This window comes from Medicago sativa, chromosome 1, assembly GCF_051527215.1.
Source record: "Medicago sativa cultivar Bolivia chromosome 1, Bolivia_mono, whole genome shotgun sequence".
NCBI classification, from domain to species: domain Eukaryota; kingdom Viridiplantae; phylum Streptophyta; class Magnoliopsida; order Fabales; family Fabaceae; genus Medicago; species Medicago sativa.
The window spans coordinates 92,731,188-92,751,833 of NC_140749.1; the positions used below are offsets into that span (position 1 = coordinate 92,731,188).

The 20,646-nt window shown below is 32.4% G+C and overlaps 3 protein-coding genes across 5 annotated transcripts; 1 reads left to right on the plus strand and 2 right to left on the minus strand.

The window, feature by feature from the left end:
- Window positions 1-2,748: 2,748 nt before the first annotated feature.
- LOC146959229 (uncharacterized) lies at window positions 2,749-10,987 on the plus strand. 2 transcript variants are annotated; one of them, XR_015024838.1, is made up of 14 exons: window positions 2,749-3,011; window positions 5,393-5,504; window positions 6,734-6,846; window positions 6,992-7,114; window positions 7,427-7,617; window positions 7,907-7,982; window positions 8,159-8,245; window positions 8,389-8,469; window positions 8,975-9,007; window positions 9,092-9,145; window positions 9,254-9,295; window positions 9,710-9,862; window positions 9,959-10,029; window positions 10,368-10,987. XR_015024838.1 is itself a non-coding variant. In XM_085740779.1 (14 exons), exons 1-14 carry the CDS (start codon window positions 2,847-2,849, stop codon window positions 10,461-10,463), a joined length of 1,323 nt encoding a protein of 440 aa, XP_085596905.1. In that variant the 5' UTR covers window positions 2,749-2,846; the 3' UTR covers window positions 10,464-10,987. The 2 variants fall into 2 exon arrangements, 1 of the variants encoding a protein (XP_085596905.1); XM_085740779.1 differs by having other exon boundaries at window positions 9,784-9,862.
- Window positions 10,988-11,280: 293 nt separating this feature from the next.
- Window positions 11,281-13,277, minus strand: LOC146959230 (Zim17-type zinc finger protein). Its single transcript, XM_085740780.1, has 4 exons — window positions 13,046-13,277; window positions 12,841-12,956; window positions 12,455-12,715; window positions 11,281-11,681 (listed from the first exon to the last, which is right to left on the minus strand). Exons 1-4 carry the CDS (start codon window positions 13,200-13,202, stop codon window positions 11,508-11,510), a joined length of 708 nt encoding a protein of 235 aa, XP_085596906.1. The 5' UTR covers window positions 13,203-13,277; the 3' UTR covers window positions 11,281-11,507.
- A 2,778-nt stretch (window positions 13,278-16,055) lies between these two features.
- LOC146959231 (uncharacterized) lies at window positions 16,056-19,825 on the minus strand. Of its 2 annotated transcripts, none has more exons than XM_085740782.1 (6): window positions 19,759-19,825; window positions 19,537-19,654; window positions 19,149-19,400; window positions 18,916-19,059; window positions 18,084-18,836; window positions 16,056-16,440 (listed from the first exon to the last, which is right to left on the minus strand). In XM_085740782.1, exons 2-6 carry the CDS (start codon window positions 19,645-19,647, stop codon window positions 16,210-16,212), a joined length of 1,491 nt encoding a protein of 496 aa, XP_085596908.1. In that variant the 5' UTR covers window positions 19,648-19,654; window positions 19,759-19,825; the 3' UTR covers window positions 16,056-16,209. The 2 variants fall into 2 exon arrangements, with proteins under 2 accessions (XP_085596908.1, XP_085596907.1); XM_085740781.1 differs by having other exon boundaries at window positions 16,056-16,809.
- Between the last annotated feature and the right edge of the window lie 821 nt (window positions 19,826-20,646).

The following is a 20,646-nucleotide window of genomic DNA, read 5'->3' on the forward strand; positions in this document are numbered from 1 at the left end:
TAATAAATAATATTATTCATATTACTTAAATAGGCCGACCTAATAGGCTCAAGAGGCTTTTTGAGAGGCATGTGGTCTGACCTTTTAAGCTAAACAGGCTTAAAAAAAGCCTAGGCCTTCTCTATTTAAAAAAAAAGTTTGGCCTGGCCTGGCCTGTCGTAGGCTAGGCCGTAGGCCCCTGTAGGCCGGCCTGTCCTATTCCCATCCCTACGTCCAACAAATGTGCTCATAAAATACCCAAACCAAACATGTTAGACTAGATTAGATTTTGTTGTCACAATTTCCCCTTCTACCTTATGTCCTATACCTCTAAGGCCACTATATAAATCCAACAAAAAGTCCTACATGAACAATTTTTTTTTTCTATGTCAAGATTTAATTGATAAATGTTCCCAATTTTCAACTCTTAACCACTTTCAGGAGACTAATATGATTCAAGAATCTTTAAGTACAATGAAGTGTAAAGCGTACTTAATGGAAGATATTGATTCATGTTACATGTTAAGAAACCAAATACAAAAATATAATCTTGAGAATTATGAATGTAACATATCAAAAACTTTAAAATTTATTTTTTAATATAAAACTTTCTTCTAATTCTTTTTTAACTCTTTGACAATTTAACTTGTGCTTACATATAGAGACGGAGGAAGTAGTTCCATAATACGATGAATCAATATTTTGAATATCGATTCTATAAAAAAAAAATAATAATACCGTTGGACACTAAATATAGACACCTTACAATTCCATAGAGAAAATTTATGAGAAACAAAAAAGAAAAGATGTGGTCCCCTAACATATATGTGTTGAAAATGGGTACAAAACTTGACGTCGGTAGGAAGGTATGATATTGAAAAAGCAATAGAATGAAACATAGTTTTGTACCCCACCACCAACATTGATTTGCATTTGTGCACGCAAAAGTAACCTGCTAATACGGTAAATCCAATAAGGATGAGCTTTCGTTAAAGACGACACAATCCAAACCAAATGAATAGGCTTAGAGAAAGAAGCTTCGAACCCACGTCTCCTTCTCTTCTTTTGCTTTCCTTGGTTGGTTTGTGTTGCAGTTAATATAATGAAAACGACAATTGGAATCTTCTTTTTATCTTTCTTTCTCTTTATCTTATTGCCTTCCCTCACTCACACTCTCACACTATAAAAGTAAGAAGATCTTGAAATATATTAAGAATTTTAAAAGGCTAAATTAAAGTAATAATAAATTAGTATCAAATGAATACTTTCATACATAGATTAGTATTGGGTTAATTATGTTTCTAGTCCCTATAAAATAGCGACCTTGTAAGTTTAGTCCCTACTTAATTTTAATAGCATTTTTAGTCCCTAATTTTGTTTTTCTGCACTGAGTATTAGTCCCTACTCAATTCAAATTTGTTTAATTTATGCATAAACTCTTAAATTTTTGAACAATTTTTTGCAGACATGTTTAGAACATTACTAAAAGTTCGTCCGCAAAAAATTATTGCAAAATTTGATTTCTACGTCCAGATTTTATTACTTTTTATCTTTAACTTTTGTCGTTTTAAAAAATTCATATTTAATTCATTTCATGTCAGAAAATTCTAAATTTTAGTAAACGAACCTTTCATAGTGTTCTAATCTTGTCTCAAAAAAATCGTTCAAAAATTTAAGAGTTTAAGGATAATTAATCAAACTTTGTTTTAGTAGGGACTAAAATTATAAGTAAATTTTTTTTATAGGGACTAAAAATGCTATTAAAATTAAGTAGGGACTAAATTTACAAGGTCACTATTTTATAGGGACTAGAAACATAATTAACCCATTAGTATTTGAGCTTAATTTGATTGGACATACTCCTACATAAAAAAAATGATTGGATATTGTTTTGTTATACCGTTCAAAGTGAAATATAAGTAACAATAGTTTTTTTGAGAAAATAAGTAACAATGGTTAAAAAGATGATGTAAACACATACATCAACTTTTCAACAATATTTTTGTTGATATTTCATTCTAGAACAAATAAAAAGAGTTCAGTAACTGTAAATAAACTTTGTAAATATATTTTACAAGATATCTATTTATTTATATCTTAGATAAAGCTATGTTATTCTCTAAAAATAGGACTCTAATGACTAAAACACGATAATTAAAAAAATTGAGGAATTTTTTCCACTTGAACTAAACTTAGTTGTCTTAGACATTTTGGATAATATAGGTAGGAGTTAGAGTTCGAACACCTCACCTATTCATCTTAAAATGTGAATTTCTAACCACTAGACTACTTAAAAAAATGGATTATAAGAATTAAAATAGTTTTTTTTAAGAAGAAGAATTAAAATAGTTGTTAATAGTATTAAATATGTTAATAATTTATTATTTTTACAAGTTTACCCTTCAAAAGAAAGAGATCGAGATGATTATGTTCTCAACATACGTCGATCGTAGGAAAAATATATAAAAAAAACCGAGGAAAAGGAAAAATATAAAATAATTAAGGGTATTGATTTCTTTGGCAGAAAAAAAAAATTAAGGTTATGTTGGTAGAGAAATAATGAACGCAATTGAAAATTCAAAGTGAATTTTACAAAATAGGACAAATAATCAATAGAAATAAAAAAGGACGGTACATAAATATTTACATTTTTTTGGTGAATACACGGGTTAAAATATCTGAATGAGAGGAGTACGGGCCCACGGATCTGTTTCATTGTAGAAGCAACGGAAGCAAATATATATTGAGTATAACAGAGTGACATTTTCTGAGTACTATAACCTCTCTTCTCTTCTCTCTGTACTCCTTCCACTTCCAAAATCATAAAAGGCCAAACCCAATTGAGGAACATATATACATAATAATTCATGGAAGGGTTAACAGGGCTTAGTCACGTATTTGTGACAATGTTTCTAGCAGGCTTTGGAGGAATTATAGTTATGCCTGCAATCACTGATGTCACCATGGCTGCACTTTGTCCTGGTCAAGATGAATGCTCTCTTGCCATTTACCTCACTGGTTTCCAACATGCTGTGAGTTCATTCATCTCTTTTCTATCATCTTATAACATGGCCTTTCATTTTCAATTTTCAGTTCTCAATATGAAACAAACTTCTTTGAATTAGGCAGGCGTTCCGGTGTCGGATACGTATCGTGTCCAACACCAACATATGATTATATTGAATCATTTTATTTTTCTACTTAATGTCGCGTTTATGATGTTCACGTGGAGTATGTGCTTCAAAGGTTGTCATCACTTTCTGGGTACAAAGCTCTTCTCATAAAAACAACTGTCTAGCAGCTACAATATTAACGTTTCTTTTCATAATAACGGTTCTTTTCTTTCACACGCCACAGGATCAGTTATGCACCTCACCTCTGTTTTTTTATAAAGAATTTAGTAATATTTATTTTTTTCCTTTCCAAAAATTTGGTAATATTTTTTATTCTTATTCTAATATTATAACGATAATACAATACTCAAAAAAAAACCGATAATGCATTAATTAAGTTCCAATATCTCTGATCGATGGGGCAAAACGTTTCATTCATCAATGTCTCAATATATAGTGTAGGCATAATTGCAATGATTAAACTAACTATATAATTTTCATAAATAAAAAAAAAGCTAATAATCTCTTTAAAAGAACTATATAATAAAAGGTTTTTAACCACAATTTTGAATTTTATTAACAACGATTTTTAGACGTTTGTGATATTCATTAGCCATGATGAATTTCAATTTGGTTTGTTTGAAAATATTAGGAATTAGGAATACTAGTAATGTAATGTAATGTGTTATTTTATTTAAAATTTAGTTGTTTTTTTATTCTATTAAAAAATGATCATGCTTACAACAAAAATAATAAGTTGAAAAATGGCCATATCGTACTGGTAACACAGTTGAATATTTATTTATAAAATAATAATGTGGTAATATTCCCCATTTCTGTTCCCGCAATGGAAAATCCCCATATAGGGACTCAATTAGGACAACCTCTGCGAAGATCTCCTTTTACTATGGCAAATTGACTTCCTTCATCGTTAAGTTTTATTCACAAGCTTTCTTATTAGGCGATTGGAACAAAGGAATCTAGCAGTGATTAAGCTTAGAGCAATTACTTTGGTTGGAGAATGAGTGAGAAGAGTACTTACTCTGTCTCCTCTTATATTATATAGTTATAGTTAATCTTGATGATTAAATAATCAATGAAGTTGTATCTAGCTAGGTTAAAACTCTCGCAATGAGCTAAATTGAATCCCGATTGAGAGAGGTACAACTTCTATTTAATTTAGTTTCTAATACATTTCAAATATTATCATTTTATTTAAGTTGAGGGAACCTAATGATTAAATAAATATTATTATTGAAATATAATAATATAAAATCATCAGTGAAACATATTTAATAATTTTTTTGAGGTGATGTGTATAAGAGAGATCCGGTATTTTATTAATTACTAGGAGTAACATTTCAATTAATTATTTTTTTATAAATCAAAGATGTATTCTTGCGGAAGCTCTATTGAAAATTTTAGATGCTTAAAACGGTGGGAGCTTCATTGAAAAAAAAAATTAGATATGAAAATGTTAAGGTGATATGAAAGAAGTTAGGATTCTCTCCGTTTATCCTTACTCTCATGAAAGTGGATATAGAGGTACTATTAATGATGTCGTCACATGGCCAACAAAAATTAAATTGGTAGTAATAGTATGAGCTAAGCTACTATCTCGTTTGCAATTGAATCCCTGTTTGCGTTCCAGTGTATATTCACTTACAAGCTTACTAATAGTATTAATCATTTTATGATAAAATTAAGCGATGTGTCTTTCTCTTATTCCTATATTAACATATACTTGTAAGTTACCTAAGATGAGCTTTTAGTTATCCCGTATGCATCGTATACATAATTGTCAATAGCTTGAAAGGTGCTGTTAAATTCATCACATGCTATCATAGTCTAGTGAAAGTGGCTTTTGATAACCACCACTCTTTTGGCTTTTGAAGATCTATTAATAATTAATAAAAGTATTAGTAATTAATTATTTATCTATCCCTAAAATTTTTTTTACCTAAATTTATCCTTCACGAGAAAATTACTTTATCTTTTCTATATTTTAATCTTGATCTTAAATAATAATTAAAAATATTTTGACAAAAAATAATAATTAAATATAAGGAACATGTTCTGCTTAATAGAAATCGCATTTTTTGATCTTGAGCATATGCTTTTCTGATGATAAACATTAAACGCATATATGTCAAAATAAAAGTCCATCAAATTAACCTAGAATTTCCACTTATTCACGGATGAAATTAAACTATTTGTTAAAGAAAATAAGCATAAAGATAAAGTAGTTACTAGAAGTTAAGTGCTGGTTAAGATAATGACTTTTTTTGTGCATGTGGCAGATGATAGGAATTGGGTCAGTATTGACAACACCACTAATTGGGAATTTGTCTGACCGGTACGGCAGGAAAGCCTTGATCACACTTCCTCTCACTGTCTCTCTCATTCCTCAAGGTATATGGAGTATTATAGTTTATGATGATTAATTATTATACAGAATATTAATAACCAATTACTAGTTCATGTTGTTTTCTAACTTATCAGCTTAATTTGTTAATTCATTTTTTCATTATTTCATTTCATTTCATTTCATGCTTAAATTGATTGGTTTGTTATGGCTTGTTGTGAACCCCACCACAATATACTAGTAGTGTGTTTAGTGTATTAGTTTATGATTGCATTTCTTGTAGTGCAGTATATTGTCTTTTAAAATGAGTTTTCACAAGGCTATTCCATTACATTTACATTGGACCGACTTTCCTTAATTGACAAGAGCTAAATAATTTTCCAAACATAAAAAACTGTGAAAATACACTATTGATGTATACATTAGTGGGAAGCCTAATTATCAATGATAATGATTCATCCATAGCAAGGGACCAAGAGAAAGAAAGAAAAAAGTTACAGGCAAACACAAACACACTCCACTCCCATGGGAGTGTAAGATGTAACATGGATACCCTTGCTGTTTGGCACTCAACGCCATTTCAACCTTTTGGTGATGATGGGGTTGCCACTACTTTTGTTTTTCTACTCTCTTGGAAGAGAAAAGTAATTATGGATGAATATTTATTATTATTGTTTTGAATAATTTGTGATGGTTATCAATTTATATTAATTTATAATACTTATTGTACCAACATGTGGTTGGTCCGAGTGTAAGAGACTCAAACACCTTAAAAAAGTAGTCAGTTGAATACAGACTTTTGCATATGGAGAAAATTTGATTGGGAGAAAGATCCAACATTTTGTATACAATAGGTTATTGGACAAAGATAGTTAAGACTAAACTTTATAATAAAAAAAAATATAATTGCTGTTATACCCCGAAAGAATCACTTGAAGAAATAGCATGATGTTTTCATCAGTGTTCAATCTTATCAGTGTTACTACAAGTAATGATTTATCTTACTAACATATTTCTAACCTGGTGGATAACTTCAAAATATGATACCATACAGAACATAAACATGATACAATGGTTAAACAGTTATTAGTAAAGAATTAAAATTGTTAGCAACCACAGAAAAGGATAAAATTCAAAGTGACTCTACAATTTTTCTGAAAAAGAAATTGTATGTGCTTATGATTTAAGGAATAGGATTGAGTTCGTCCATATTCATTATATCAAGGCAAATTATATACATACTAATTAAATAAAATAATGTCTTGTATATATGCAGCTATATTGGCATATAGCAGGGATACAAAATTCTTCTACGCATACTATGTTGTCAAAACTCTTGCTGCCGTTGCAGGCGAAGGCAGCTTCCATTGCCTAGCTCTTGCATATGTGGTATTTCACAATCTCATTAACCTATTCAATCACACATTTAATTTACACACAAATTGTCACTCAAAACTATATATAAATGCTTCTCAGCTAATCATTTGATTAAAACAAATAATATGTGTTTTAATTTTGATTTACTTATTATCAGGCAGATATGGTTCCGGTTGGAAAACGAGCATCAGCTTTTGGAATACTAGCTGGTGTTGGATCAGCATCATTTGTTGGCGGAACATTAGCTGCTAGATTCCTATCCGCAGCTTTAACATTTCAGGTTACATAGTAAAATCAAATTTGCTATCTACATACACTTGAACAATGTTTAAAAAGTAAAAAGAATACAATTGAATCTGTTAGTGTGCTGCTAGCTGTTTGTGGTATCTGTCATAATCAGATTTTAGTCGTCACAGTAACTACTGCGGATGAGTCGCAATCTTTGATACCGGAAAGATTCATGGTCAAATGTGACGGTCACATTGTGGTTTTGGAAACATAAAAATTGTTACGTTGTGGCCCCTATATTTAAAACCCTAATGGTAATATACCCTCATTCTTATTTTTCTGAATTTGTGATGGGTTTATTTAGGTTGCTTCAGTCTCCTCAATGATAGGATTGGTGTACATGAGAATTTTCCTTAAGGAAAGTGCACCTATGAGGCAGCCATTATTGAAGGAGGCAGAGGAACCATGCATTCAACAGTGTGAGGATGATTTGCCACAAAGAACATTTAAGAAACTACCTTCAATGGGGGATTTAATTTGTTTGCTTAAGTGTAGGTAAGTAAGGCAGTGCAGAAATGTATTTTGCATTGGTATATATAGATTGAAGGTATTAATTCATTTTTGACAAAATCTCTTTGTGATCATCACCTATTACCAACTCAAGCAATTACTGAATTGTTAGCATTTAACTTTTTCAGTTAATTTTCTTTCATAATCTCGCCAGGATAGCTTATGAAAACAACTTATACATAAGCACTTAAATGAAAAACGCTTAATTAAACAGTTATCCAAACAATGCTTAAATATGATAGAGTTGTTGATCTTACAAGCTTTACTTTTGCAGCCCTACATTCTCACAAGCAGCAATTGTTTTGCTCTTCAATAGTCTTGCAGACGGCGGCTCGATGGCTGTAACGCTGGTAAATAAGCAGTACATTCTTACAGAATACAAATCAATTCATAAGATAGCATGATTTTAGGTTAGATGCAAAAAATCATAGGGTACACTTCAAACAACAAGCAACTGTCTATGGATACTGCATAATCAAAACCGAAATTCTGTTACTGATTAAAATAAACTTCCTACCATATGCAGTATTATTTGAAGGCACGATTTCAATACAACAAAAATCAGTTTGCCGATTTGATGATGATTTCCGGGATTGGAGCTACTCTGACGCAAGTATGCCATAGTCCTAGTATAATCATTTTGTTGAATTTGATTGTTCTTTAATAATCTGTTCAACATTTTCAATTTCCCTATATTTCAATGGAAGATTGGAAATTTTACATTTTAATCGGTTGTGTACTTGCAATTTTGTCCAGCTATTTCTCATGCCCATATTAGTACCAGCTGTAGGAGAGGAGAAGTTGCTCACAACAGGGCTCTTTGTTTCCTGCATAAGTGTAAGTTCAAACCTGACACAGATGGATTTCTTGTTTGAAAGCATGCTGCTTATAGTATATTTCAATACTAATCATGCATTGATTGAACCATATGTTATGCTTTTCGGCTCCTCTAAATTGAAAATATTAATCGTTGATAGATAAACCAATACTTGATATTTATGTACATTATAATAAATCATGAATAAGTTAAAATGTCAACCACTAATTTTCCAATTTTATTCTCTATTCATTTTAGATGAGCCAAATCCGATTGAACCACATTGTTATATTTCAATACCATAGTGCTTGAGTTTTTCGTGAATCTGTTTAACTTGATACAATTAGCAAAAATCAATCACAGAAATCAAAGAAAAACTTAAAAATATAGAGTTGAATCCATTCAAACCAAAGTTTAGCTATGAAATTATAGTAGTATCATATTTATGCAATTTTCATTCTGATTTGTTTTCTCCTTAATTTTATTTTCTCAGTTACCTTATGATCAGTTTATTATTCTATGCAGATGTTGATGTACAGTATATCGTGGTCAGCATGGGTAATTATTTTTTAAAACCTTTTCATTTGCTTATTTTATTTTATTTTGCAAAACATTCCTTCAAGACTGTTGAAAACCATGCAGGTTCCTTATGCTCTAGCAGGTTTCTCTGTTTTAGGAGTTCTAGTGCGCCCATCTGTAAGTTTCTCATATTTTCATATTACTCCCTCTATCATATTTTCATATCTGTTATTGTTTTAATACTTCGGAATTGTACTCTAATCTTTCACATTTCCATTGCCACAGCTAACCAGCATTGCATCCAAACAAGTTGGACCTAATGAACAGGTATCTTAATGGAAGAAGAAAAAAAGACAAGACGATGATTCTCTTTATTATTATAATGCTGAGAATGGATTTTGGATCTTCTCATGTTGAAATTCAATATAAGAAGAATAGGCTGGTGATCTTACCATAAAAAGTATTTAAGTAAATTTTAATGGTGGGATCACCAACATAATCCTCTTATGTTGAATTACAACACTAGAGGATCCAAAATCTACTAAAAACACACTCATTTTGACTTAGGTTTTATTACAGAGTAAAACTCATGTGAGTCTTATCAAATAGAGAATGGGATCTATTTTTGAATTTTATCTAATGATAGAAATATGTTGAAAGAGTATGTTAGAGAATACAAGACTGGCTCGGAAAGTTCAGATTACAATGTTGAAAAATCATACACTGAATCTGTTGTTATAGTTACTCTGTAGCGTTGAGTGAAAACTTTGCTCAACTTCATCTCCATGTGCTTAGAAGTTCAGTGTTTGATTTAGGGAATGGTTCAAGGATGTCTCTCAGGAATCACTTCCGCCGCCAACATCATATCTCCGTTAATTTTCAGTCCACTGACAGGTAAAACTCTTATTAAGAGCAAAATCTACAGAACATATATAGTGCTACTAAATTAGGGGGAAATCAGAAACTAATAAGCTTCTACATGGTATGCAGCCTTATTCCTGTCAGAAGATGCACCATTTAATTTTCCTGGATTCAGCCTAATGTGCCTTGGGCTAACACTGGTAAGCTGATCCTTCCACCTTAAGATTCAGCACTTAATGAGGGTTAGTTATAGCTGTTTTGATTACATAACAAGATAACTGATTCCTACCCTTTGAATTAAGAGTAGAAGTAAGGCTAGAATATTGATATCATGAACATGTTTTGCATGGTTTTCTAACTCTCACAGACAATGATACCACAAATTCACATGTATGAACAAGAGTTGGTTTATGATCATAAATGAACTTTCTCTAGGCATGTTGCTGACTGCTAAAAAAATTCATTATTCATCATATATGTCAATTAGTTCTTCCAATTTTCCTTGGTCATGAAGTTAACATTGTACATTGTATTTCAGATGACCGCGTGTTTCCTTAGTCTAATGATTCGTGCTCCCCCTCCTATTGTGGGCGACAAAGTTAGTAGTAACCACTGCACAGAAACCTTGGTATGAGGTGGGGAGATAAGTCTGCTTACTATTTGGCAGAAGCAAGCAAAATTATCTATCCATCATTCATTATTTTGCCTCTCCAAAATTGTTGTACATAGCCAATGAGAGATAAGTTGCAAAATAATAGAATGAACCATACTTTAGGCACATATTCTAATTCTACAGAAGACATGTATGCTTTGACACGTGGAGAGCAAGAACACTCAATATCGAATTAGAGAAACAGGGACATGATTCAGTTAAAGTTGGTTTTGAAATATCAGGTGAACCAACTGCTAAATCACAGAATTCCCTGTAATTATAAAGAGGAAATGTGGTATGTATTTATGAGCCACGGTATCTCATCAGTTGTGTTGGAAACCTTTAAGTCTCCAATATTATGTATGTATGTATTGTATTCAAACAGTCTTGGAGTTATGTTGTATTTCTAGCTGTTATCATTTTTCCGGAGTTTCCTCTAGCTAGAGGGGCCCGTTTGACACTCAGGTTTCCACATATAAATTAGTGAAGGACTATGTTTTTTAGTATGATTTATGTTATGGTTGACTGATTTCAATCAAGCATGTGAACTTGAACTGTTTCATATAATTATTGATTTTGATTATGAAGCATTCTTTAAGAAAAAATAGGTTCTTTTCTTAAAATAAAATTATTACCATGACAAAATTATGGAAGGAAACAAGGCTAAAATGCACTGATTAAAAAGATTTTTAATTATGGTGGAACATTCAGACTTCAGAGATAGGCAAGGAAGCAATGGAACAGAGAGAAACAAAAATTGATCCTAACCATCTCACAAGATGAAGAGAAGCGAAAGAGATAGTTATGTAATGTATTGTATATTATCAAATTGATGATCGTACAAATCAATTGCGAAGCTATACATGCACATATTAATATTATTTTGTTTATTACTATACAAAGCAAACCCCTGACATTTTTACTATTAAGCATGAAAACATAAACAATATACAAGACAGCTAGTCTAAAATTCCTTATATGATGATCAGAGGCAGAAAATATATGCTCCATAAGCTGGCAATTCACTCATGTAACGGGGAATACATCATCATCGTCGTCGCTATCTATGTCCATGAACCTGAACTTGAGATCATCCCATCCAGGACCTTTATACTTAAAACTTGAATTCAAATAGCAATTCGTCTCCTGAAACAAGTTCAAGTGATCCACAAGCTTATGATACGCATTGCATTCACAACACTGCCAACAATGGGAAACACAAAAATATGGTCAGCTTTCTTTCCATCAGTCTCCATTAGAAATTGGACATGACATTCTCAATTCTTTTTTCGTATACTGCTTTTTTACATCCCTTTCTTGCAATGAAATTTTTCACTCCAGAATATCGACGTCAGTCTTTTAAGAGCGGGTTGAAGGTTTTTAAATTCAACCGGCAGGGTTGAAGTACATTTTGCTCATTCATATATAGAGTGCAAATATGTTGTAAAAATATTATATAGTACATATTTTCTGTATACAAATAAATTATGAAAAATATTAAAATCATAATACTATCAAATTTATAAACACTTGATTAACATCCTTCAAAAAAAAAAAAATTTGATAGTATTAAAAACATAAGTGTTGATATTTTCCTATCAGCTTTCCTAATTCTCAGGGCCAACTCGAAGTCTAGCATCATATGGCAGTTTATACTTGTCATCTTTGAGAGTTAAGTTTCAAACTCCAATGGTTAGCTTGTTATTCCAAGATCATGTTTAAATTATAAATGGCATGTCCGGATTGCCCCTTATTCATGACAACTATCAGCTAAATATTTCAGTTTAAAGACAAACTGCCTGTCTTATGCAATCCATGACAGTTCACATAAATAATTGAACCAAACTTTGAGCAGCTCGGCTACGCAATCAACATGCAAAATTTTACCGTTTGAGAGTTTTGGTCAGATATAGTGCAACATTCGTAACAAGTTTGGTGTATAATATTCCTACTTCCTTAAAAACCATTATTACCTGAACAAAAACAGTGCCATCAGTGTAAGCATGAGGATTAATAGCGCGAGTAGTTCGCTGGCCACAAATGGTACAAGTAAAAGCGATGAGCATCCTTCGCCTGGGAGATTTAGTGAAGAGTGACCATGGGAAAGTGGAAATATTGTCAGTCCCAGATTGGCCATCCTTGCCAACAGCAGGAACAGGGGGACCTTCCATCCCAGAACCTGTTGTCCATCCTCTACCTGTTGCTGCACTCAACACCAGTCCCATCGCCGCATCCTGATCCCACAAATTATAATCAGAATTTAATGAATTTCACAAGTCAACAAAAAAAAAAAATCAAACTTTTTCATCCATCACATATAAAAATAGGGAAATTAGGGTTAGAGAGAAACATTACATACATTGGAAAGAGGGGAAATGGAGAAACAGCGATTAGTGGGAACTGGAGAAAGGTTGAAGTTGAGTTCGTTGGATGATGATTTAGATTGCGATTCTGAATCGTTGTTACCATCGGCACCTGAAATGAAAAAAAAAAATAATAGTAAAATTAATGATGGAATTAGAAGATTGATGAAAGAAAAGATTGATCGAGAAGAGAATACGGACGCTTAGAAGAGGGTAGACGAAAGTGGAAGGTTTTCTTGGAAGAAGAAAGAGATGATGATGATGATGATGATGATGTTCTTGTTGAAGAAGGGAAGATGGAGAAAGAAGGTAGAGTTGTTGTTGCTACAGAAGATGAACTCAAACATTCCATCATCATCAGATTGATTCTCAATCTCAAAAACAAAACAAAACAAAACACCTCCTCTCTTCACCTCTAAAAATATCCCAACACAAACACAACAATACACGGCAAATAATATTTATGTTTATATTTCTTTAAAAAAAATTATATTTATATTAAATATTACTCCCTCCACCCGCAGAGATAAATAATATCGTATAAGATATTTGTCTCGGTGAGTATTTTCATAATATCAAATTTTCATAGTTCCTGTGAGTTTAGTTCAGTTGGTAAAGACAATGCATAATATATGCAAGATCCGAAATTCGAATCCCGATCACCACAAAAAAAAAAAAAAAAATCGATCCAACCCTTAATTTCGGTAACATTTCCTCATATAGTGATGAGGATATTGTGATTTTAAATCAAGCTATGGCCCTTTATCAGACGGTTGTGATAGGAACCCAATTTTGAGAAAATCTATAATTCATCAACTATTTGGAAACCATGTACACAAGTAACTTGGTTGGTTGTGTGTTTTCGATGTGTAGTAATTCACAAGTGAAATGTTTCTTTATCAAAAACAAAGGAAACAAGTTAAATGAAACAATATCCGAATCGTCAATCGTGTACTCGGGAGGTCAAACTCAATTTTTGAACACCAAGAAAGAAAAAAAAAAGATTAAAGCCTTAAACAAAGTCTCATCTACAATGGTGTTGAATGGTCGTGTTGAAAGCAAGGTTAAACACTTGGATGTAATGCAATGGTGTGTTGAATTGGAGGTGAGAGGAGTTGAATTGGTTCAACTTATGTACAATGGTCATTTTTATTCAATAACCTTCAACACCCACTTTTTCAATTCCCAACACTCCACATCATTTTCTCTCTCTTAATTCAACACCCATTCAATTTTTACCACTCCAATGGTTTTCATTCAACACCCTACCCCACCACTTTTTATTTCTTATTCTTATTTAATTTTTGTTTTTATAATTACATAAAATTATAATTATCGATTATAATTAAATTAAAATAATACAATTAATTTTTTTAAAAAAAACTATTTATTTAAATAATTTATGTTTATTTTCTTAACTTAAAATGCAATACAACAAACTAAGCACGCGACACACAAATAGCTTAAAATGCAAGACAACAAACAAGCACACAACACACAACCAATTTGAGGATATTGGTTGGGAAATTGATTTGGGTTTTGAGGATGTTGGTTGAGAAATTGATTTGGGTGTTGATAATTGTTGGGATTTTGGTAGCTAAATGGGTAATCAGAAGAATTTTGGGTGTTGAATTGATTGTTATTGGGATCCATTTCACTAATCAAAGACTAAAACTTTAAAAGAAAGACTAATAATGAGATTAAGAGAGTGAAAAACTTGATTTTTTTTTCTGTGTCCAAATGAAATGATCCAAGTCTCTATTTATAGAGAAAAAAAATCACGAATTTTGGTAAAAAAATAAAATAAAAAAAATTTATTTGCAATGAAATAATTGAGTCCAAATTATTAAGAAGATAAAAATCCAAGCAGCCTGTAATAACGCGCCACGTGTACTGTGCCACCCACTAAACATTTCTCTCTCCGCTTCCTCTCCTTCTTCACGCGCCTTGTTTGCTCTTGTAAAGCACATGCGCTTTTTAACCAACCAGATGACGACACGTGGCAACGCGGTGCAGGATTCAACAAGTTGAATTGATTCATCACCCAACTCCTCCAGCTCATCTTCAACAAGGCTCTTCCAATGGCTTCAACAGGCTTCAACATGTTTAAGGTCAGCATTCAATAAGCCATTGCATATGGTCTTAGTTGAATTCTGCCATGCGGGGCCCGTAGCCGCCACGTGGCAAATTTTGATTGAGATTTCTCTTATCTTAGTAATTTGAACTCAATTATTTCACTGCAAATTAATTTATTTTTTTACCAAAATTCATGATTTTTTTTTATAAATAGAGACTTGGTTCATTTGATTTGGACACAGAAAAAAAAAACCTTTTCACTATCTTAATCTTATTATTATCTTTCTATCATCTTAATCTTATTATTATTTTTCTATTAGCTTTTCTTTTGAAGTTTTAAACTTCTTTTTAGTGAAATGGATCTCAATCATAATCATTTCAATACCCATAATTCTTCTGATTACCCATTTAGCTACCAAAATCCCAACAATTTTCAAAATAAATTATTTTAAGTTATTTGTGTGTCGCGTGTTTAGTTTATTGTATTGCATTTTAAATAAAGAAAATAAAAATAAATTATTTAAATAAATTTTGTTTTTACATAAAACTAAAAAATAAATTGTTAAGTGTTTATTATTTTAATTTAATTATAATCGATAATTGTAATTTTCTGTAATTATAAAAACAAAAATATAAAATTAAATAAGAATATGAAATAAAAAATGGTGGGGTGGAGTGTTGAATGAAAAACCATTGAAGAGAATACTTGTTGAATTATTAGGTAGAAGAGAGAGAAAATGATTGAAAAAGTGGGTGTTGAATGGTATTGCCATTGAAAATGGTAAAAACGGCTAATTTACATCGGCTATGCTCCATTTAGGCTAAGCTCCATTTACTCCATTTAGGGTTTGGATGCAAGACATGTGGCAAAAAAAATATGTACCGGTTGAGATTTTAAATTAAAAAACAAATATTTGTTTAATAAAAATACATAATAATAACAAACAAAATCATCTTCCCTTCTTCTCTCATATCACAACAACCTTTTATTGTTTTTTAATTTAAAATCTCAACCGTTAGATATTTTTTTGCCACATGTCTTGCATCCATATCCTAAATGGAGTAAATGGAGCTTAACCTAAATGAAGCATACCCGAACTCAAAGAAGTAATAATGTGTGTGCTATAGATCAAACTTCATAAAAAAACAGAAGACCACAAATAAAATTTAAGGGCAGTTGTATACGCACGAAGTACGGTTAAAAAAAAAAAAAAATTCTACTCAACAGTTATTCTTAAACCTATGTTATATATACAATTGACTAACATTGTCAACAAGCACAACTCAACTCAACTGAACAAGTCATCTTGGTTGATTGCATCTCCATCATCACCATCATCGTCGGTAGAATCGTCGCTAATAGTATTGAATGTCAGTATCAAGTCTAAAAGTTCTTGATCTGCAGTTGAGTGTTCTGCAGTGTTTTCTGTCCTAGCCCTCCGTCTTGGAAGTGAAAACAGTTGCAACATCAGGTCTTCCTGAGAAGCTATCTGGTACATCCAGCCCCTAGCCTTGGGTTTCTGTCGGACACACAAAAGTATTATCAATTCGCATCATTACAAACCACCAGAAAAATTATCATCTTTGCCATTGTCATCATTATTATCATCACCAACACCATTGTTGTCATCATCATTACAATCATTGACACCGCCTTTGTCACATTCATTAATATGATCGTCGTCGTCTTCATCATCACAATCTTCATCGTCATCCTTGTCCTCATTATCATCATCATAATCAAACATATCATCGCAATCATCATCATCATCATCATCAAACATATCATCATCATCATCAAACATTTCATCAATAAAATTGTCATCGTCGTCGTTGTCGTCCTCATCATCATCACTCTCAAACCAACGAATTTCATCAAATATGACAACCTTTTTCAAAGTAACAGCAGAGAAATTAGTTCCTCTGCTGCTTAATAGTTCACTCGTGTAACATAAACATCAATATTCATATGATAAATCATTTAACAATAACAGACCAGTACCAATGTTAAAATGATGTTGGTTAAGGACTTTCCAAGACGAGGATATTAAATTTTCTTTTATCAATTTAGAAGCATTTTAAATCGGGTAAAAAGTATTACTGCTATTTCATAAAATTATTTGTGAGATCATAGTACTTATCAGGCTTTGCATTCATAACACCCACCCAACTCCCCATGGCCAGCATGTTCAAACCTTGTTATTATGTTATTTAGGTCTTAACCGTGCTGCTGTCTGGATTAGTCCCCATTTCACATGGTCAAATAGGCCCAGTCCATTATTCAAACACTACTAATCTAAAGAAATCCCCGTATGAACTGTTGTGGCCAGAAAATCAAATATTTTCCTTAAAAGATTATTTTAAACCAAAATCACGAGCTCTAAAAACAACTGATCTGGGAAAGATTATTTCCCGTGTGTGTGTGTGTGTGTGTGTTCAATACTTCATCATAGGATTTCATATTATGCTCAACACATAATAACAGAAATGACTCGGCTTTAACTGTTGTGACCTTCAATAAATCACCCTTCATTAATTATTCTAATAGAAAACATTACTTTTATAGGTAAAAAAAATGCTTTGGCACTGAACCAGTTAATAAGCAAGCATACTACAACTTTGCCCTGGACTACATAATCAAATAACCACAGTCTGGTCAAGGGAAGATTTGTTGTAGAGGATAAGAGTTGAGGTTTTTAATATTTGTGGTGTGGGTGATACCAGACTAGTATATTCTTGAACTTGTTGAGATTGAATGTCAGCCAGGGGTAGTTAGAGGAAAGATGACCAAAAAAAGCTTTGGACAATATCTTCAGATTATTTATTTGGGTTCTAATTTTATTTTTTAAATGAAGATTTTATGAAAACTGTCCCAGTTAGAGAGATATATATAAATAAAACTTGCGTCATGCTAACATGTGCCCTACGGGCACTTGTTAAGGAAAATAAACATAGAAGTTTATATTGAAAATAACAATTTCAAAGCTCTAAAAAAATTAAATACCTCTTTCCAACACAACATTTCTATATTGATTTCCTTAACTTGTGCTGTAAGTGCACTAACTAGTTCGAAGCATAAAAGGCATCATCCACATAAGATAATATATGATTTTTGGTCGAGTTCTGAAATGCATTAACTAGCTCAAGAAGACTGAATTCATACCTGCTCAATATTTTTTGGCAAAGTAGCTTTCTCGAGGGCCTTTGGAGTCCATATCTTGATGTCATGCTCAATACCGCTGCTTGCAAGAACTGTTGAATGAGGATGAGACTCGATACAGTTCACAACATGCTTGTCTGCTTCCATGACACGAATAAGCTCACCACCTTTCTTCTTCCATGTGAAAATACGACCACAGTCTGACCCACTCACCACATACTCACAATTAGGCCCAAAGAAATTAACACCCTTCACTGTCTCGCAATTCCTGTGTCCTTTGAAAACTTGAGGGGCAATTTTAACATCAGCATCTGTGTTTGATGGAGATTGTGCAGATCCATGACTGCCTCCTGCTTCACTTGTATCACTATCCACAGATGTAGGGGATCCGGGAACAGGGTCCAGTCCCAAACCCATATCTTGTGTAAAAAGGTAAATAAATTCATCATTGTATGACACAAGAAGCTCCCTTTGTTCAGAAAAGGCCAGGCCTGTTATTCCTACTCTCTCATCACCAATCAAGTGCGGAGGGCAAAAGTAGTCAGTCGGTTGACCAAAATCAGTGGATGCATCCCATTTATACTTGCGGATATCAAAAAGTCGGGTATACTCATCAGACCCAGCCACCGCAAAGAGATTTGGGTTCCTTGGATCAATTGCAATTGCATTAAGATGGATGACTGGCATGTAATTCCAACTATCCTTAAGTGGCTTGCAGGTGAAAAGCTCTGTTGCAGTCCCAGTTCTAAGATCAAACTGTAAAGATAGTTGGTGAGAGAGGACTAATCGATAAAGAACGAAAAACTATTGGTATGAAAAAAATGCAATGACTCACATGCTGAACTAATCCATCTTCACCACAAGTGTAAAATATATGAGGGCTCCCAGGCTCGATAGCCAACTTATGAGCCCGTCCTTGATGCCTGCCCAATAACTTGGTTTCCACACGTCCATCTTCAAGAAGCTGAGCATGTCTCACCTAAAATTGATAGTTTACATTGTTTTAGTAAAAGGGCCTAATGACATAATAATAAGAATGATGATTATGTGAGTGAAAGTGATGGATACCTGGCCATCAGCAGCACAAGTGACAATGCTACGATCATGGGAGTGAGGCATGAACTTAGCCTGGAAAACATTGTTACTATGACCGGAATGGAAGGAGAGCTTAATACGGCCGGTTTCCCAATCCCAGAGAATAATCCTCCTATCATCAGAACCTGAAAGCAGAATGTCACCATCTGCATTGAAGCATACAGTGTTGACACAGCCTCTGTGCTTATCGAGCTTTTTGAATACATCAAGTCGAAGAACAAGATCCTAAATCACGTAATAACATCAATTAATTAATTAATTAATCAGATTACAGGAAACACATTCATATGTTTTGTTTTGAAACCCTAATTATTTGATTTCGAAAATTGGTAGAGAGAGAGAGAGAGGGGTAAATGGTGACCTCGGAGGCGGCAAGGCGGTTAGGGAAAACTCTGGCAGGTAAGTGACCGAGCTCTCGATTGGAGAGATCGCGAAGGGGTTTGTGGACGCTGTTCCTTGCTCTCTTGTACATCCTGATCCTGAGAAAAGGAAAAGAGTAAAGTTAATTAGGGTAAGAGAATAACGATGATGATTGATTGATTGATTGATTGATTGATTGAAAAAAATGGTGGTTGAATTCAACCTTGGAAGCCAGATTGTGTTTCGTGTTTCCTGTGATGCGTTCGTTGTTGAAGAGTGAATCTGAGAGTGGGGTCCTTTCTTCTGCGTGCGTGTTTCTTCACGTAAATTTACTCTGTTAACGTGGCACCCACGCCTTAACCCCTCTAAAAAAATTGAAAAACTAACTTCTAATCAAAAATTGGCAAGGTTCTTTTTTTGAAGGGAGAATTGGCAAAAGGTTCTTTGTTACAAAACAAAAAGGGTTAAATATGTTTTTGGTCCCTATAAATATATCAATTTTTCGTTTTAGTCCCTATAAAATTTTCCTTCAACTTTTAGTCCCTATAAAATTTTCAATCACAACTTTTGGTCCCTATTTTAAAGTTAATTTTTGTATTTTTTTAATGAAATTATGCAGAAATGTGTAGAATATTGTAAAAATATTTCCCAAAAAAAATTAGAATTTTTTAACAAAATACAAATTAAATATGAATTTTTAACCATAAAAAATATAAAAATTCATATTAAATTCATGTTTTGTTAAAAAATTCTAAATTTTTTTGGGAGAGATTCTTATAATATTATGAATTTTTCTGCAAAATTTTATTCAAAAATATGAATTCTACATATGATTTTACTTTAAAATAGGGACCAAAAGTAGTGATTAAAAATTTTATAGGGACTAAAAGTTGAAGGAAAATTTTAAAGGGACTAAAATGAAAAGTTGGTATATTTATAGGGACCAAAAACATATTTAACCCAAACAAAAATGATCTTAACATTTTAATACTTTCGAGATTATTTTTTGAGTTTTTTTTTTATAACAAACCAAATGATACACTCCATCTATCTTGTCCTATTTGAGTTTTTACGCAAATGATTAATTAGTTGATTCTAGGGTGGATTCTAG